At 34.4% G+C, this 17,496-nt stretch overlaps 1 protein-coding gene across 1 annotated transcript in view; it reads right to left on the reverse strand.

Moving 5' to 3' along the window:
* Positions 1-222: 222 nt before the first annotated feature.
* LOC117232484 overlaps positions 223-17,496 on the reverse strand; it is a 45,421-nt gene continuing 28,147 nt past the window's right edge. Inside the window, exons 3-4 of the mRNA XM_033491845.1 lie at positions 2,764-2,823; positions 223-327 (exon numbers count right to left, since the gene is read on the reverse strand). Of these exons, the coding sequence (XP_033347736.1) occupies positions 223-327; positions 2,764-2,823 (165 nt within the window). The remainder of the gene's footprint in view (positions 328-2,763; positions 2,824-17,496) is intronic.

Raw genomic sequence — 17,496 nt, forward strand, 5'->3', positions numbered from 1 at the left:
TTTTTTTTTTTTCTTTGTCAAATAAATTTTGAGACGTCGACTTGTATCGGTAAAGGTGCAAGAAAGCAGCTGGAGAAGGTGTTTTACATGATCGAACATTTGGTATACTAAGCCGATTAAACGTGAAATATATCCCTATGATAAAGTGTTAGTTTGGAGTAGGTAAAGTGGTGCGAAGAGCGTTCTACAATTTAGCAAGGCTCTATGATTTATGATTCAGATTTATTGGTCTTTGTCAAGAGATCTGTGGTTCATTGATGCTCGTTGATCGATTGTGTTCAAGGATTTAATAGTTAATTTACCATACACATTTAGTGCCATCTTTTTCTGCAAAGATTATATAATTACAGTTCGTAAGATTATGTTTCGATCGAAAAGATTATGTAATTATAGCTCGTAATATTGAAACGTGTAGTGGGTATTCGTCGATATAATTTAATTTCAAGCTTACGTAGAATCTATAAATTTAAATTAAGATCTGAACGTTCTTTTACAATTAATGTCGTAGATTTAACTGACCGAGTATGGACAAGGAAGGTCCTGAAAAATTTCACTGTACCCTCAGTAGAGTATCAAATACATCCATTTTGTTAAAACTACAAGTGCCCATCTTAATGTTTCAATTTTCTTCGCTTTCGATCAAAAGCGATTTAATATTAATAAATACCAGGATCTTAGTATTAACATTTCCCAATGCTTTTTAAATTATAATATTTAAAAAGTCTCTCATCCGTACACATTCCATAGTTCATAGAGAAATTTCTTTAAACGATTAATTCCATCGGAGGGGACACTCCATTGCCTTCGAACGAGTAATTGGAGGTACGACTGTCAAAACGATATACGAGTCACAGAAAATCGAGCATAGCGACTATGAAATGAAAATATTTATTTGAGAATCGACAAATCGCGACGCTCACGGCGATCGAACGATCGAGTATTTTCAACGTTTACCAATTACAAAGGAAAATAGCGAAATTTAGAATCACGGTGTAACGAACTTTCCAGCTGGAGAGCGCTGACTTCGCGAAATAACAACCAGTGTTCCGATTAAATTAGTTTTCGGCTCGCGTATGTGTCCCCGCAAACTGTAACAATATTTATCTCTGCACACACGTGAATTGCAGCATAAAAGGAAAGAGTGTCAACCAGACAGTTGGAAAACTGCGGCTGATAAAATACGCAGGAATAACGAAATTAAATGGATTATGTTTCGATCACTAAACGATTAATCGTATTATTATAAGAACGTAACAAACGATATCTCCGTAATGAAATTTTCATATTGTCAAATTTTTATTTTTAATTGTCTACTAATTTTATTTCATATTTAATTTTGAAATTTTAATATTTAATTAGATATCAATGTTCTAGCATTTAATTCTTCCTTATGAAAATACGTGGAAAAAGTGGTAAAATAAGAGTACCAAGAATATCAAAATTTCTCTAAAAGCACGAGCTTCTCTACACATGCTGTACCAAGGAGCCGTGATACTCTGCATGATTTCGCAATTACGAAAAATTTATGGAAGGTATAAAGCGACTTTGTGCGTTAAGAACGCCGCAGAAAAGGTTTCAGGACTGAATGACTTGGTTGCCCCGGCAGTTACTTTTAATTAGAGCGCTAGAAACGCTCTATCTTCGAGCGTTTAAAGAGGGAGAAAGCAGAACAGCGACTTAGCAGCAATTTTTACCCATTAAGACTCGAGCAAAAGCCCCACGAGACTCGTTCTATGAAGAATAAGACGAAGATTTTCTTATACAGATCTTGTCTGCCTTTCGTCCCATTCTTAGAAAACTTTTGCTTTCTCCTCTCTCATAATTACTCGAATATTCGATTCGCAATTATTCTCACCATTATCATGAAAGGTTTACTCTGCAGAAGGAGCAGAATAATTTCTTATCTTCCGATCTATTGTTTATTAATGAAATGCAGAATGTTATTCATAATAGGGTTCGACAGAAACGTAATGATAAAAGTGGATTTTATGGAAATTGTTTTAATATCAATATTAATTTATGTCTCCATTTTAACACAATTTATGGCGCATTGATACTTTTTCGGAAAGATTTCAATAATTTTCATCAACATAATTTTCATATGAAATTAATACGTTTTGAAGCAAACGTATTTTGCGAGGAAAGTTATCCTATTTCATCGCCTTACTTTTGATATACACGAAGTTACTGAACTTTTGACAAGCATAACTTCAACGATATTTCCCTAATTTTTTTAATCGTAAAAGTTACGCTCTATCTAGCCAGTTGTCATTCTACTAAAGTTTCAGGTAATATGTTATAATACTGTACGTATTTATAAATATGGCAATGATTTTTGTGATGATCGTTGATTGCCTCTTTCGTATATTGCATATTTCGTTTATTAATTTATCGCAATAAATATGAAAGTGTATGTAACGAGATACGAGATACGGCCAAGTACTATTATTTTATTGCTAATTATTTATTAATTAATTATTAATTACCGTTTAACTGCAAGTAATTACATTAACGTCGACCTTGCAGAAAATTTGAAATATTCCAACAAAACGTCTGATCGGAAAGTAATATTCATGTTTTAACCATATTAAAAGAGAAAATAAATTGATATTTTTCATTTTCAGTAACTTCTGATAATTTAAAACGTTTAATATCGAACAAAATATAATTACGAAATGTTTAATTTATTAGAACTGAAACCGAGTCGCGTCAAAGAATTAATTACCATCGATATATGAAATTTTATCGTTCTTTGACACTCACCCTTCGACTGTTGCCATCCTTCGGGGTCAGATCCGAGGCCACCGTGCCGAAAATGGTTGGCTGTAACAGGAAACACATAGTTTCTAATCGATCGGAATTAATTTATGTAAAAACATTTCTACGTACACTATCGTTTATAGATATTCGGACGCACTGATTAATTATGTTAATAATATATAAATTTGATCAGAGTGTTCAGATTCTTTCCTGTCAATTTAGAAGATCATCCCTAATCTGACATAAATGTGAATACGATTGCTTAAACATTTTCACTTTACTCAAATGTATAAATTCTGATCGAATAAGTACACTTATACACTTTATATATATTTTTATAAACATGTTATACGATATTTTTTAATTTTTCCTTATCGCTACGAACTCTGCAAAAAACTCAGTGGAATAATTATAACGAATAAAACCGCTGCAATTCTTTTTATCCGTAACTTCACAATTAAGATACATTTTATCAAAAACAAGCAAGCGTCCGCATATTTTTGAACGGTAATGTATATAATTCTAAAGTAAGAAACTTCCAGGATAATGGAAGGAACTGGTGTTTTGGAAATAGAAAATTTCGCGAAAGAAACGCGTTATCGGACGAAATTCATAGAAGAGAAGCGAGTCGATTTAGGGAGGCCGGAAAAACTTCGGCGATCGGCCATTAGAAAAGCGGCAATTACATCTCGCAGCTTTTAGGTGGCCAGAAATATCGTGCTTTTTGACATCGATCGAAGAGCTGTCAATTCGAAATAGAGGCATGATTTCCCTCCGTGAAATCGTCCGGATGTTACGGGCAAAACTGGGAATCCCGAAACGCGGCCTGTAAAAGCTGTCGCCTCGTAAATCTGCGGGATGCCATCTAGTTCGGTGGTTGCAGTCCAGCCATTAACTGCCCCTGACCGAGAAAATGCATTCGCCTAGTTTCATCGAACAAGGAACGAGTAAGGGGCAGAGGAGCAATGTAAAATATAAAACAGGATGTAGAACGGAGTGGGAGAAGATAAGAATTACAGTCTGAATATATGGTTTATGTAGAAAAAGGAAGCGGAAAGTGGGTGATTTAACGATGCAATTTCGCTTAATTCGACCCTCCTTCGGAGCAAGTATATACCGAAGTAACAACTGCGATGTCTCATTATTTGCGCAATGGTTGGTAGTCGTACTTAGATGGCGTAACGTTTCTGAGAACTGGACACGGTTGGTTTTTGTGCATCTTTATATTTTTACGAATGTAATTAGAAAATGGAATTTAAATAGAAAGAATGAAGTAGTATAATAAATACTCTGTTTTGAATATTTTATGTATGATATATTTTTGTATATTATATGCTTTATGTGGATTTTTACACCTTCGATTTTTCCACGAATAGATAAAAATCCACAGTCTAGTGATAACTATAGAGTTTGCACGATGTACTTTATCGTTGAAGATAAAATTGCAGCAATTGTTAACGTTAGATCGTATCTTTTTCGTTTTAATTTATTGGACATTTTTGACGATATTACGAAAAAGTTTTGACAAAACTGTTGCGATATCTTTGGAATTTGTATGATATTCTGTTTGAAAATAAAGTCGTAACATGTGTAAACGATAGACTCGATGTTTGAAAAATTTTCTAGAAATTTTGTATAATTTTATGAACTGATGAAACGACGTTACGTGTACTTAATTGTTTCTACTTTAAAATAAAGTTGCGGTAGATATAAATGTAGTACTGTATTTTTATTAAAAATTGTTGGAAATTTTTTTGCGAATTTTGGATGAAACGATGTTGCACGATGTTATGAGAAAGTTTTAATGAACGAGGAAAATGCAATTTTCTGATCACATATCAGATATCTACATGTATTATAAATAAATATCACGTTAAATGTACGCATGAGCAAAATTAATAATGTCCATTTTTTAACATTCCTTTATATACATCTGGAATATTTATATTATACATTTACGCACGTACATGAGCGATGCTTCCTTCATTTTACACTTACCATTTTGCCTCGTTTATTTTTGAGCAAACAAATTACAGCACAGTCCTGGATTAAATTTTGAAAATCAGATAATTAAACTGTATTATCAATTAAATCTCTCGAGCGAAAATCCATGTAGCTCCAAATTCTCACAAACAAAAAAATCTCATGGTATCGTCAATTCGGTAATCTAGACTTCAATTCAAATCAATCTTCCAAGCGAATCAATGGAATCGGAGCCAAAAAATGAATACGATACATCATACGAGTGCTACTTCAAAAATCAATGATTCCGTGAATTCAAGAGGAAATAATTCCGTGAATTCAAGAGAGAATATTTCCGATCGCCACCACCGAAAGTATCTTGATCAAGCTAAAAGAAATTCAGATTCATTAAGTGTTCTTCTACTACCAGAATAACAATTTCCGATAATAATTATCGTTGTACGAGACAATAAACAGTGATTAAAAAGTACGTAATATGATCGCGAATTTTACATCGAATTTAAATATTCGTGCTGTGGATAACAAAGGAATAGCAATAGAAAAGAATGCAAGAAATTGGACTTCCCATGAACTTCGCATAAATTTCCATCATTGTCTTGATGTCTGGGATATGATAATGATACTTAGAATAACAAATACATAATATTATAAATATTGTTCGCTGTTTTCGACACGCTATGTACTAGCTAGTGATTATAAATTGAAAATAAAGGTATAGGTTGATCATGAAATACGAGTTTCGTGCATAGAGCACGATTATTCCATCAGAAAATTGATCACGCATAATTTACCACGCTACTGTGTGCAAATGGCCACAAATCACCCAGCAGCACTCAATCAGTCTCGACTAATTTTCAGATGAATTGATTTGATCGACGATTATACAATCAGGATTTCCCTCGTGACCTTTAAATGACCCATTTAAATGATCTTAAGTCCTAACGACGTAACCTCGATGAACCTGCGATCTTCAAATGGCTGCTAACGACACGACCTCAATGACTTCTACGAACCTACAAATGACCGTAGTGTTTAACTATGCTTTGTTTATAAAGTAACGCAATTTAAGTGTTATGGAAAATACTGTAAGTTAATTTGCAGGATGTGTAAAGTGTTAAACAAACGCACGTTCCATTTAATTCAATTCATCTGTTTCACGTTCGCAATAACGTTCCCGTTTAACGCGCAAAGAAAACAAAATATATGATCGGCTGACTTATAAACGATCACCGATGACAGAATGATAATATTGACCTGTAAATTTCAAATAAATTTCGACGCAAATGATACGATTTCAATGATCTTCAAATAGTCGCTAATAACACGATCTCTCGAAGAATTTTCTTTTTCATTTCACGAACTAGATAATATGGGATACGAATATGGGAAGCATTGAATATGAGAACATAGTTAAAACAGAAAATATAGTTAACGCAATTAATTATTTGTCGATGACGTGCTATTCTAATCCATTGGACATTCGCGATATTTACGCGAGATTTATCGTTAAATGACAGAATAGTGCAGCAGATTGAAACACGCAGTCCGATGTTGACAACAAACGACAATCGTAGTAACGCTATTGTTTGTAATTCCAAATGGGATCGAGTCAGTTGTGAATCGATCTGACGAATACCGAGTTCGTTAATTATGATGAATCGATGGATCAAGTAGTCAATTTGGTAAAGCCTATTTCATTAAAGAATTAAGGAAAATAATCTGTTCCTGTCTTCTGTAATCTCTTATCGATTTACGTAGCAATGCTACGTTTCTTACAACATTACATCCTATATCATCAGAGACAGAATTTATGCAGCAATTCGATATTTAAAAGGCAAAACAGTAATAACTGTACCGATAACGATACCGATATCGTTGAACAATTTCTATGAATTATAAAATTAATATCGGATTTTTTCAATTATGTTTCTATAAAAATTTTTATGGTTCTGTGGAAACAGTGAATCGGCGTACGATAGAAAAAATAACTATTATCGTGTTCGGAATTGGTGGAACATCAGTGGAGAAAGGAGAGCGCGGGAATAGCACAATATCAAGCAAACAATTGCAGTTTGTAGCGCCGAATCAATATTGCGTTTCACATGGATAAATGGGACCACGGTGTATGTTCTGTATGCTACACGATGAATCGAGTTTTCCGTTATTGCGTGCATGTTATAGCAACTATGAAAATTAATTAAATCTCCGCATCCCTACGCTTAGCATTATTTATCCGGTGTTTGTACAAATTTCAAAACATGTAACTCTTTGGATCAATGAACAGCGCGTTGCCACGGACCCAAACGACACAGTGAATTATGAAACCGTTTCTCTATGACACATACGCTCGCTGCAATTATAAATCAACGAGATTAAACGAAAATAAAAATCGTCGAGCCAATAAGACGACCATAATATCTTTTTAAAATGTAACTTTCATTTCGCATGGATTAAACATCCAAAGAGATATTTTCTTTTCCTAGTTGGTAGATTTCAATCGTTCTTTATGAAAGCTTCCCATATAATTGAAAGATACGATACAATTTAATCTTCTGTAATTGGATCCTTTTCCTAAGAACGATAGAATTTTCCAATTGATTACATTTTCATTGGGGAAATTTCAAGTAATAATTGTTATAAATGAATTACTCGATAACGACACAGTGATATAATGATACAATAAAATGGGACAGTAACTAGTAAAATTATGTAGGTTCTAAATCACATGATATTATAGTGAAATCAATCAATCAAAAATTCTCACGGTATAAAAATTCGTTTGGAGTAATCGTTGTTAATATAAGTACACATTGTTATCGATTTCGAGTCAAACAGAACATTCCTATTGTCATTTGGATACGAACACTTTTGTATCCAGTATACGGCTAAACACTGAAATTTCTAAAACGTTGAAAAATGTCAAAATCTGTTGGAAATCTCTGTTGAATCGAAAAGTGCATGGCGCATTCTACAATTCGTCGGCGATATCAGGTGAAGATCCTAATGGCACTTTATAATTTATGACGTAATACGGTTAGGTACGACACGTCGAACGAGAAAAACAAGCCGAATCGATTCGAACAGTGGAACATCCGCAACACGGAATCCGCACTGAATCGCTTCATCCTTATCTATATTCGCTTCGACGGATCGGTCAACAATCGCGACCCTGATTCAAAAAGGCGAGCAGGAAAAGGCTCGGCCAACTTTCTCGCAGAAATTTCTTCCAGGACTTTCTTCCCGTGCATATCGTTACTCATTGAATCGAATTACTTTTGATACGCGCGAGCAATTGATGCACGTCGTGACAATTGGTTTCACATTAGTCTGGTAGACCGTTTTAAGAAGATGTAGATTTCCACGTTTTCAATGTATTAACATCCGTATGACTTTGCTCATTGTGTATAAAATTGTGAAAATTCTTTTAAAATCTATCGTTTGAGTTGTTAATTCTAATTTTAGATAGACAGTAGTTAATTAGGATTAAGTTGTTCGAATAAATGAAATTATTTGATAATAAAACAACGAGATGGATTTTGAAGGTGTTATTAGCAAAACGAAGTTTGATAAGATCTTTTCATTTTTCAAGAAGAAAGTTTCATACAAAATGGTACAATCGAATCACTCAGTCGCATATTTGATTTCCAGGTGCCGAAGTAAGTGCAGTGCTGTTCTTTGCACTCCTCTTACCAGAGTGCATCCACTCCCACTTTATGTCAAATCCTTTGGAGAACACCCTGTCCACAAAGAACTCCATCACTAGGGTTTTACGCGAAAAAATGCAATTTAGCATATTACACAGAGTTTTAATACTCGAGTGGTACATATGTATTTATCGAATTGGCACTGAGAAAGACGATCTGATATACGTATACACTAAGAAGATGAATATTTAAGTGGAATATAATACATTCTGCTAGTCATAAAAAAATTAGCGAACGTATTCTCTGAATTATCCACTCACAAACAGATTCGATATTTTCCACGCGAAATCTGATATAAAATATTGTATATAACCCGACATTGATTTCTAATTATTACGTTATAGATTCTTATCCAATCTCATATTGTTTATGAAAATAACTTAAAAAAGTGCAATCGAAACAGGGATTTGTTTCAAAATAAAATAATGAACATTTTATTTTGAACGTCTTCGATAGTAAAAGCTAATACATGTAATTATCGTTAACGCAATAAATGCAAACGACAAAACGCTTGAATTATTAGCTTCGTGAAAGATGCTTCGTGAAAAAATTGGATTTTAACGTATCGGTCGAAATATTGAGACGATATCACAAACTCTACGTCCAAATGCAATTGTATAAAGAATGTAAGAGATGGTTTCGTTATCGGTATCGTGCCAATTCCATTTCTCTTTGTTCTTCGTCGAATACCATCTACAATGGAAACCTGTTCGACAGCGAAATCCAGGAAACAAATGAAAACAAATATTCGAAAATTCCTAGTGAAATTTTATTCTGCAAAGAGAGGTGCATGTCACAAATAGTAGAGCCATTTTTCAGATATAAAAGTTAACCAAATGAATGCTTTTCACGAAAATAACGATTAAGAGAATAAGAGATGTGTCTCTTCTTTTTAAACAAATTTCGTTCATCTTAGAGGTAATTAAATGATTAAGTGCAATAGTCATTAGAAGATATTGTATCAATATAACACAATTTAGTAGAATTAGATATTTTACGAAATTTTGCTTGAAATTTTCTATAAAATAATATTTTTATGTGCATACCTTCTGCGACACTATAATGTGCAATCAAATCAAACTTGTATTAAATACAACTAACAGATCATACTCTGGTAAAATTTTACGCCCAGTGGAATTTAGCGAATGAAACAAACTCTTCCATTTAATATCGGCGCACATTAACGAAATAATGTTTCTACTAAAAAGAAGACAGTAACACATGGTTTGAAACTTAAGAAATAACGTAGCACCATGCGATTCTCTACGACCTCGAGTCTAAGTGGTTCTTTGAAACGGCTACCCCACTGGTTGGTTGTAAATCTTTCAGCTCGTTAAGTTATTCCGTGTTCCCAATGCAGAAGGCTCTCAAGCGGGTGATTAAGAGACTCCTTTGAGAATCCAGTAACCGATGTCCGTCTTATTTACAGAGTACTCCGGAGCCAGGTGTTCTGGGAAAAACTTGTGACGGTGACACGGAAACGTTTAAATCGGCTGTGGACCATCATTTACGAATGAAAAATTGTCCAATGAAATTTTCAACCAGAATTCATGGGAACGAAAGTTTCCCGCGCGATTATAGGCGAAATTCGCTGTAACGGCGTCGATAGTTTTTTGCCAATATCTCGGAAATTATGGCCGACCGATAGTCACGCGTGAAGGAGAAAGTTATTCAAAACGTCGAGCTTCACAACATATTAAAAAATCATCCAAATTGGAGATGACGTGGCTTTTTTACAGTTCCGTCGAATAAAATATTTGACAAATGATCGTTTAAACGATATACTGTCTTATTTGACTGAATACTATTTTGAAATAATTACGTGCTAATTTATTTAAATAATCAAATGATTTTTGTCGAATTATTTCGTTATTTAACTATCAAATGACACAATTTTGTAGTTAGATGTGATTGGACGTTTAGATAGATTTTTCTTGAAACAATGTGTCATATCGATATTGTCAACTCTGGATCCTTCTGAATTTATTTAATTTCGTATCGGACGAAAAACCGGTTCGTTATCGTTTCACTGCCATTAGAATTTTTTAACGAAATACATTTAATTATAGAACAAATACGCTTGCGAAACGGGAGAAACCATAGATATTGCCTTGGTTATCCGTGGTATAGATATAGCTAAAGGTAGAAAAGGAATGTGGTTTTCTGTTATAACGAGCTGAATATAATCTAGCAATTATCTCAATTAAGACCATAATTATGAAATACGTCAATTAGTATTATATGCAAAATAATTACATTACAATGTATAGACATAAGATATAAGTATTGCGAATAATATGTAATTTTTGAAGAATATTAAATAAAAATGTAATATAGAAATAGTAGTCAAAGCTTGTTTATCCTTTAAATATTCTTAAATTTTCGTATGAATATCTCGGTTTGTTTGAAAAATACTGTTTACGGTAAAAATCGATAGATAGTTACCTATGTAAATTGATAATGTAAATATATACAAATATTTAAAAACCCTATCATTTTTTCATCGTATCAAATATAGTATTTGTTAGTTGTGGCTTAGGTTCGGGCATCTTATATATCAGTATATATATTTTCTCGCAACATACAAGGAGGTGAACAGATCTTGTTACTTTAATGTGAAATAAGGGGAAAACTGATAAACGAGTGATCTCCTCACTGGCATGTCTGAACAAGAATTTCACGAAGCCGTTGACTCATGTCAGAAAGTTTAAAGAGAGGATATAAGAGTTAACGAGGCAAAAAGGGATACAAAGAAGGACTACAGACACGAGAGAAATGAAAATCCAATACCTGTGGGTCCGCAGCAATCTTGATGACAAGACTGCGAAGAATAGAATTTGCAGAAAGCCGAACAAAATAAGAGGCGAAGTAAAGAAAGGTCATATTCGAACAGTACCACTGGAGGAAATATTTGAATTTTTAATCATTTTTTACTTGCCTGATTGATGCGATAAAATCATTCCTAATGACGGTGCTAATTTATTCAAACGGTGTATCATTACAATTTTACTGAACTTTTAATGTTCTTTTTTTAATGTTGAATTTTATTTTCAACAATTTTACTGAAGGCTGTAGTTATTCTGTAACTAACATTCGTAATGAATGTTCGGAAAAGGAATGCTTTAAAAATGGCATTACGTGACACAATAAACTCGTATTTCTTATCGGAGCCATTTGAATTCTCGTTCGAAGTTTGTCACCATAAATTAAAGAAATCACCCAGCTACTAGTTCTTGTTATTTTCGCTAGAAGTACGACTCGATCGTTTCACGATTGTTCTCCAATAGTTCGCAACGGGTCGTAATGAGGACCGTTTGAAGGATACCTACGAAATCACTCGATAACAGCGTTGGAATCATCGTTATTCTCGAACCTCCTGTTCTCCCAAGTGTCCTGGTGGTTCAGAAATTCTGGTGGTGAACGCTTCACGACAATGGACCAACGTCTACGGATTTTGCCCGATCCCTTTTTCTTATATTTTCTTTTGTCTTGTTCATTTATTTTAGTGTCGTTTTCTTCCTTCTCTTCTCCATCCTCCCTTTCGGAAAATTTCGTGCTTCCTTCGCAACTCTGCTGAATCGACGACCTGGATGTTTTTTCAAGGAATTTTAGTACCCGTCGATCGTTCCTAAAGCTTTTGCCTCTCATTCATCCGCAATGCCTATAGGCTTTCCTTCGCAAACATCGAAGATGGATTTTTCGCACTTGCACTTACCGATCGTTTCTAGATCGATTGTCAAAGCGTTCGGAGTTTCTTAATTTCGACAATTTTTACGCGATAATCGGCTTGGCCATTGAGTAGGTAAGATTTTCGAATATTTTACTATCTTTTTAAGAAAAGATCGAAACAACTCAAAATAAATATCCTTAATTTAGATATTATTTTAATTGAAATAACGTTTCGAACGACTGAACACGTAATTCAACATACAACCCTTTGAAACGATTGCAATTTTACAGTGACTGAGAAATAATTAAACTGTACGAATTTAATTAATATTGTTTTTTTGCCAGAAATAAACATCGCATCGTGGAAGAATACATAAAAAAAAAAAAAGGAAATTCACTTCTCATGGAAAAAATTTATCATGTTTTCGTAAATGTACAAACGCACACGTGACACAGTAATAAATTTACAAAATAAATTTCCGCCGGTCAAGAGACAAACAAATTTTCGATGCTCGAATCCGACGATCCTTGCAAAATGAATGTCCCATCTCCACTGGATTTCGGCATCGTGAATACTTTTTTTTTTCAAGAGCGGAAAAAGGTGGGTGAAAAATATTTAAAAATAAAAATTAACGAGGGAACAACGTCGTTACGCGAAGTTACACGTGAAATATCGTAATTTCGAACGAGAAGAAACTAAATGATATTTACAACTGATAATAACATTATGCATTTGATACGAGAATATAAAGTTGAAGCTGGATAATTTCACTCGTGCGTAATAACACTTGCTTCTAATGAAAATAAACATTTGTTACTACTGAAACTTTACATCCGTTACAAATTAGTATGTGTTACAGCTTTGTATTATATATCGTAGTATGTTTAATAACTGAGAGCGAATTGCATTTTCTGTTCCATCAAACGCAGAGAAAATTTAAAACAGTCTATGACAAGAATCGTTTTTAATATCCTAAAAATTGAACGACGAACAAAGACGATAAAAAAATGAAATATTTTATTGAAACTAGAAACGAGAAATTGTGTAAATACATGGTAGATCCGAGGAGATTTTATTTGAAACAAAAATAAAAGATTGCAACCAGAAGCGATGAAATTCGAGATTAAATAACTTTTCAATTTAATTCCTTCTTTGAAATAAAGTAATAAATGGTTTCGAGTGTTAAATATCTAGTTTTATTTACATTTGAATTATAAACAATAAATTTGGATTATCTAATATGCTCTTGACATTACTCATAATTTTTTCTTGAATAAATATTTGATTAGATAATCGAATGAGTATGTATATATGAAGCATTATAGGAAAATCTATGTTTTTGATGCAAACGATATATGTATCAGAATTAGAGATTATTTGAGAAATTGTTTCAGGAAATATTTATTCGGATAAAAAGCAAAATAAAAAGTTATTTTATTTGATAAGGAAGTAATGAAATAATTCAGAGAAAAGTCATTTATTTTTAAAAATATCTCATTTAAATAATGTCGAATTATTGTACGTACAATACACGTACACGCATACTTATGTACACCGCCTGTCGATTTTCATGGCGTAAAATTGTCAAATATTCTAAATTAACTTCGATAAATTTAGCGAACCATAAAATTGTATCGAACAAACTTCAACCATAAAAATATCGCCTAACCTGTTTTCAGCTTTAAATTGTCATTTATAAAATTCTCGCAAACCAGTCAAAATTCGGAGCAGAATTTTATTTCGTCCGATGATACACGATAAAAGTTTTCGAACGTACGAGAGAAATTGCTCATTCTCTGTTTATGGGCTTAATTATAGCTTTTTCAAGCCTAACGAGTACGCGAAACTCGAATTCCTTCTGCGCTTCTTATTTCTTTCGTTTCTTCCTTTTTTTTTTTTTTTTTTTTTATTTTTACGAGCTCCTACTACCTTGTTCTTGACGAGGCCCCAGCAAGGAAATGTAAAAGCAGACGATCGTCAAGGAAAAATAGCGCTGAAAATAAAACGTTGTCCTGGCAGAATAAGCCACGAGAAGGATCGTCTCTAAAGTGGAAATCCCTGGGCACCGCAATAAATCCAACTGGAACGCTCAAAATTTGTTCCGTTTGACGTTGCGCGATTCTTTTTTTCTAGCGTTCGAGCCGAAGCTTGGAAGCCACTCACGAGAATTCTCGTGACTCGAATTTTCCTGATAAGTCGCTTAACGCGATTATCCTTATTAACCTATTGCTTCTTCAAAGAGAAACTATGTTTCTTATCTTTCTGTGGTAAAATTTCTATTGCTTTATTTCGTGAAACTCGCGAGACTATGACTACTGATAGGCTCAACAAAATTAATAAAAAGTCATTCCAATGTACTCTACTATGTATATAATTGATAAACAATTGCGATATCGCTATATATTTTTCAGAAAGATTAAGAAAGTATTAAAATTTTTCAATCTCGAATAATTGGTATTAATGAACAATTATTATTATTATCATTTCACGCGTAATGATTTCAATACAGAACATCAATACGTTCTTATTAGGAGTAACATTGAAGATTATCAATTCTTCGATACATTTAGTGGCCTATACGTAACACGTTATTTTCATACGAAATACGATATAAATTACAAAGAAAATATAAGTCGTAATAATCATCAGGATTTTTCAGATACTTCTAGCAATCTGATAGATAAATGCTATCCGTTTCAAGCTTTGCCAATATCTTTCTCTCAATCTCTGTCTCATCTTATTCAAACTGTTTCGCGTACACACGTAATATATTCGTAAAAGATGTCCACGAATGTTCGAATATTTTCACAAGCCTGTACATGTATCCAATCCGCAAAAATGTTTACTTCGTTTCTTAACATCGATAGTTTTCCAACTTTAATGTCATTCACTTAACGCAGTTTCGTTCGCGCGCGGAGCTGGCCCGGAGCCTTTGTCGACGTTACAATCCCCTACCTCTCAATTCATCGAAGTCGCAACGAAATTTCCTTTTCCCCGAAAAACCCGTCAAACGAAATTTCCGTCTACAATAACCACAAAGAGTCGGTTCCAGGGAGTGAAGAACACGTTCCTTGCTGGAATCGGTCGATTTAGCAAAAGGAACCAAAGGGGAAACGAGAAAGGGAGACAGAGGGGAAAAAGAGGGAGAAAAATCGTTTTAGAGGCGCGTAATGGAGAAACCAGGCTGACGATATTTACTCGCGATGGTATTTCGAATCCCTGTGCCCGGATTTACATCGCGACCCCGAGAACCCGTCTTTCGAGCTCGTGAAGAAGTCGTAAAGCGTCCACGACGCTTCATCTTCCTATCTATTAGGCACCTCTTTGCACCTCGTAACCCATCTCGTTTGATTTCATGGTATTACGACTATACGGGCCTCCACGAAACTCGAGCATCTCTTAAGAAAATAGAAGTTGTTTCTCGTGGAGCGAATTCAAAGTCTGATGTGCCATTCCTGAGTGAAATGATTTTCTAACAAACAGTGTCGATCATATTATAATTACAGAGTGAGTCACGAATGCATGTCCATACTTGAGGAACTGAATCCACATACTAGCAAACTACGAACTAGTAAAATACGTCGTATGGACATATATGTACATTCTACGTGTCGTAATTTTCCAGTTATGAATGATTAAAGAAAATATTCCAAGTGTCCGCCTCGTGCCTCAATAGAAGCTACTCCACTGAGTGTATACACTTGCTGGAAAATACATTCGTCAGATGGTTTTCTTCATTTTAGTGTATATATTCACACTTTGAAATGTGGACATGATTCGCCCATTCGCGTTTACGATTCACCCTGTATTAAGATGTCAATACTGTTATTTTATTCATATCATACGTTGTCGTATAATACAAAATACCAAGTAAAGTGAAATTTTAGATGTCAAAGTTTCACGACGATTGTCAGTTTCAGGTCCGCTCCGAAGAAGGGAACCCGCAATGTTCACGAAATTTCGAAACAAAGCGCAATGCACGGTCGAAAGCCGAAGAGCCACAAAGGCGTGAAAATAAAATTTGTTACAGTTTTCCAACGAATGTGCAACTTCGATAGAACGTCCGAATTTATCAAACTACATAGAGTGTGTTATCAATAAATCAAATTTATACATTTACAAGAGTAACGTATAGCATTTGGAGAGCAAATCGTGGAAGAGAACGCGAACTGGGAAACTCGAATTTAATGTTAGTGCAAGTAGAAGCCTGTTCTCGATCCGTGGACACGATTTTCGCGATGCTCGGTAAGCGTCGAGCACTTTAAGGCCATATTTCGTGGCTCGTTTGATTTGCTAGCCCCGTGCTTGTCGCGGAACGACGCGATAAATCTCCATGAGCCGGACGGATGTCCATTGTCGCAGCGATCGTGACGAGATTTTGGCGTCGACGCCAATATTTCGGCCAGACGCGGTTCCTACATAGTTTGCCACGCCGTCTATTAATTATTAAAGTGATAACACTGATGCAGCGCGGTACGTTGTTCCCCGTTTGTCGCTTCGTGCGACCTCATTCCTCCGAATGCAAGAACTTTGAGTGGATTGGTTATTTGTCGGACAGACTCGACTCCGTTTAAGCGTATCGAATCCTTTAACTTTTTTATTTCTTAGCATCTGAGAAATTTCTATCAGCATGATAATCCAGATTGATAAAGATAAAGCGATTTCGAATGGATTAATTTTACGTTCTCCGCATAAAAATACGGTAGAAGGATCGTTTCCAGCAGAATTAAAACAGCATTAAAATACTTTCAAAATTTGAAAGAAAAGAGCGATATTCGAACTATTTATCATTTTGCATCCGACGTCTCGTTTTATAATTATACTTTGATTCGTTCGTCGATGTAACTTCATATTTCTATTTTTCGACGAATTTGAAATAACTACGTTTACTGGTATCGTATTTTTAGAGTGTGTCACAATGTTGTGCTTGTCAGTGAAATCAATTTTCCATGCAATGAATATTTCCTCGTGCGTACACGGGATTTATTTATTTCCCGGTACAATAAAAACTTCGATCACAAATTCCATTTCGTTCTATAGTCACCGCAAATGTACACATAATACGATGTGTAGCTTTGCATAAGGATCCGAACAAGATTCTCCTTCTCTTCTTCCTCCTTCTTTCCGTTTTACGAGCGGCGATATTTCACCGAAAATAGATCGCATTGCGAGATTCCAGCTCATACAGCTTGTATACATCATACATATTAGTCAAACATACTCGACACGGCACAGACAATATCCACTATCGACCGAATTTCAAGTACAACTTTCTTGAATTACATTTACAAAGTACGAGGAATAAACGATTATCCGAAAACACGAGAGAATCATTCGTCATTCAAAATCCATCTTTTTGTGAATTTTGCAATACTACGC

The sequence above is a fragment of the Bombus vosnesenskii genome, unplaced genomic scaffold, assembly GCF_011952255.1.
Source record: "Bombus vosnesenskii isolate JDL3184/JDL3185 unplaced genomic scaffold, Bvos_JDL3184-5_v1.1 scf7180000013289, whole genome shotgun sequence".
Taxonomy (NCBI): domain Eukaryota; kingdom Metazoa; phylum Arthropoda; class Insecta; order Hymenoptera; family Apidae; genus Bombus; species Bombus vosnesenskii.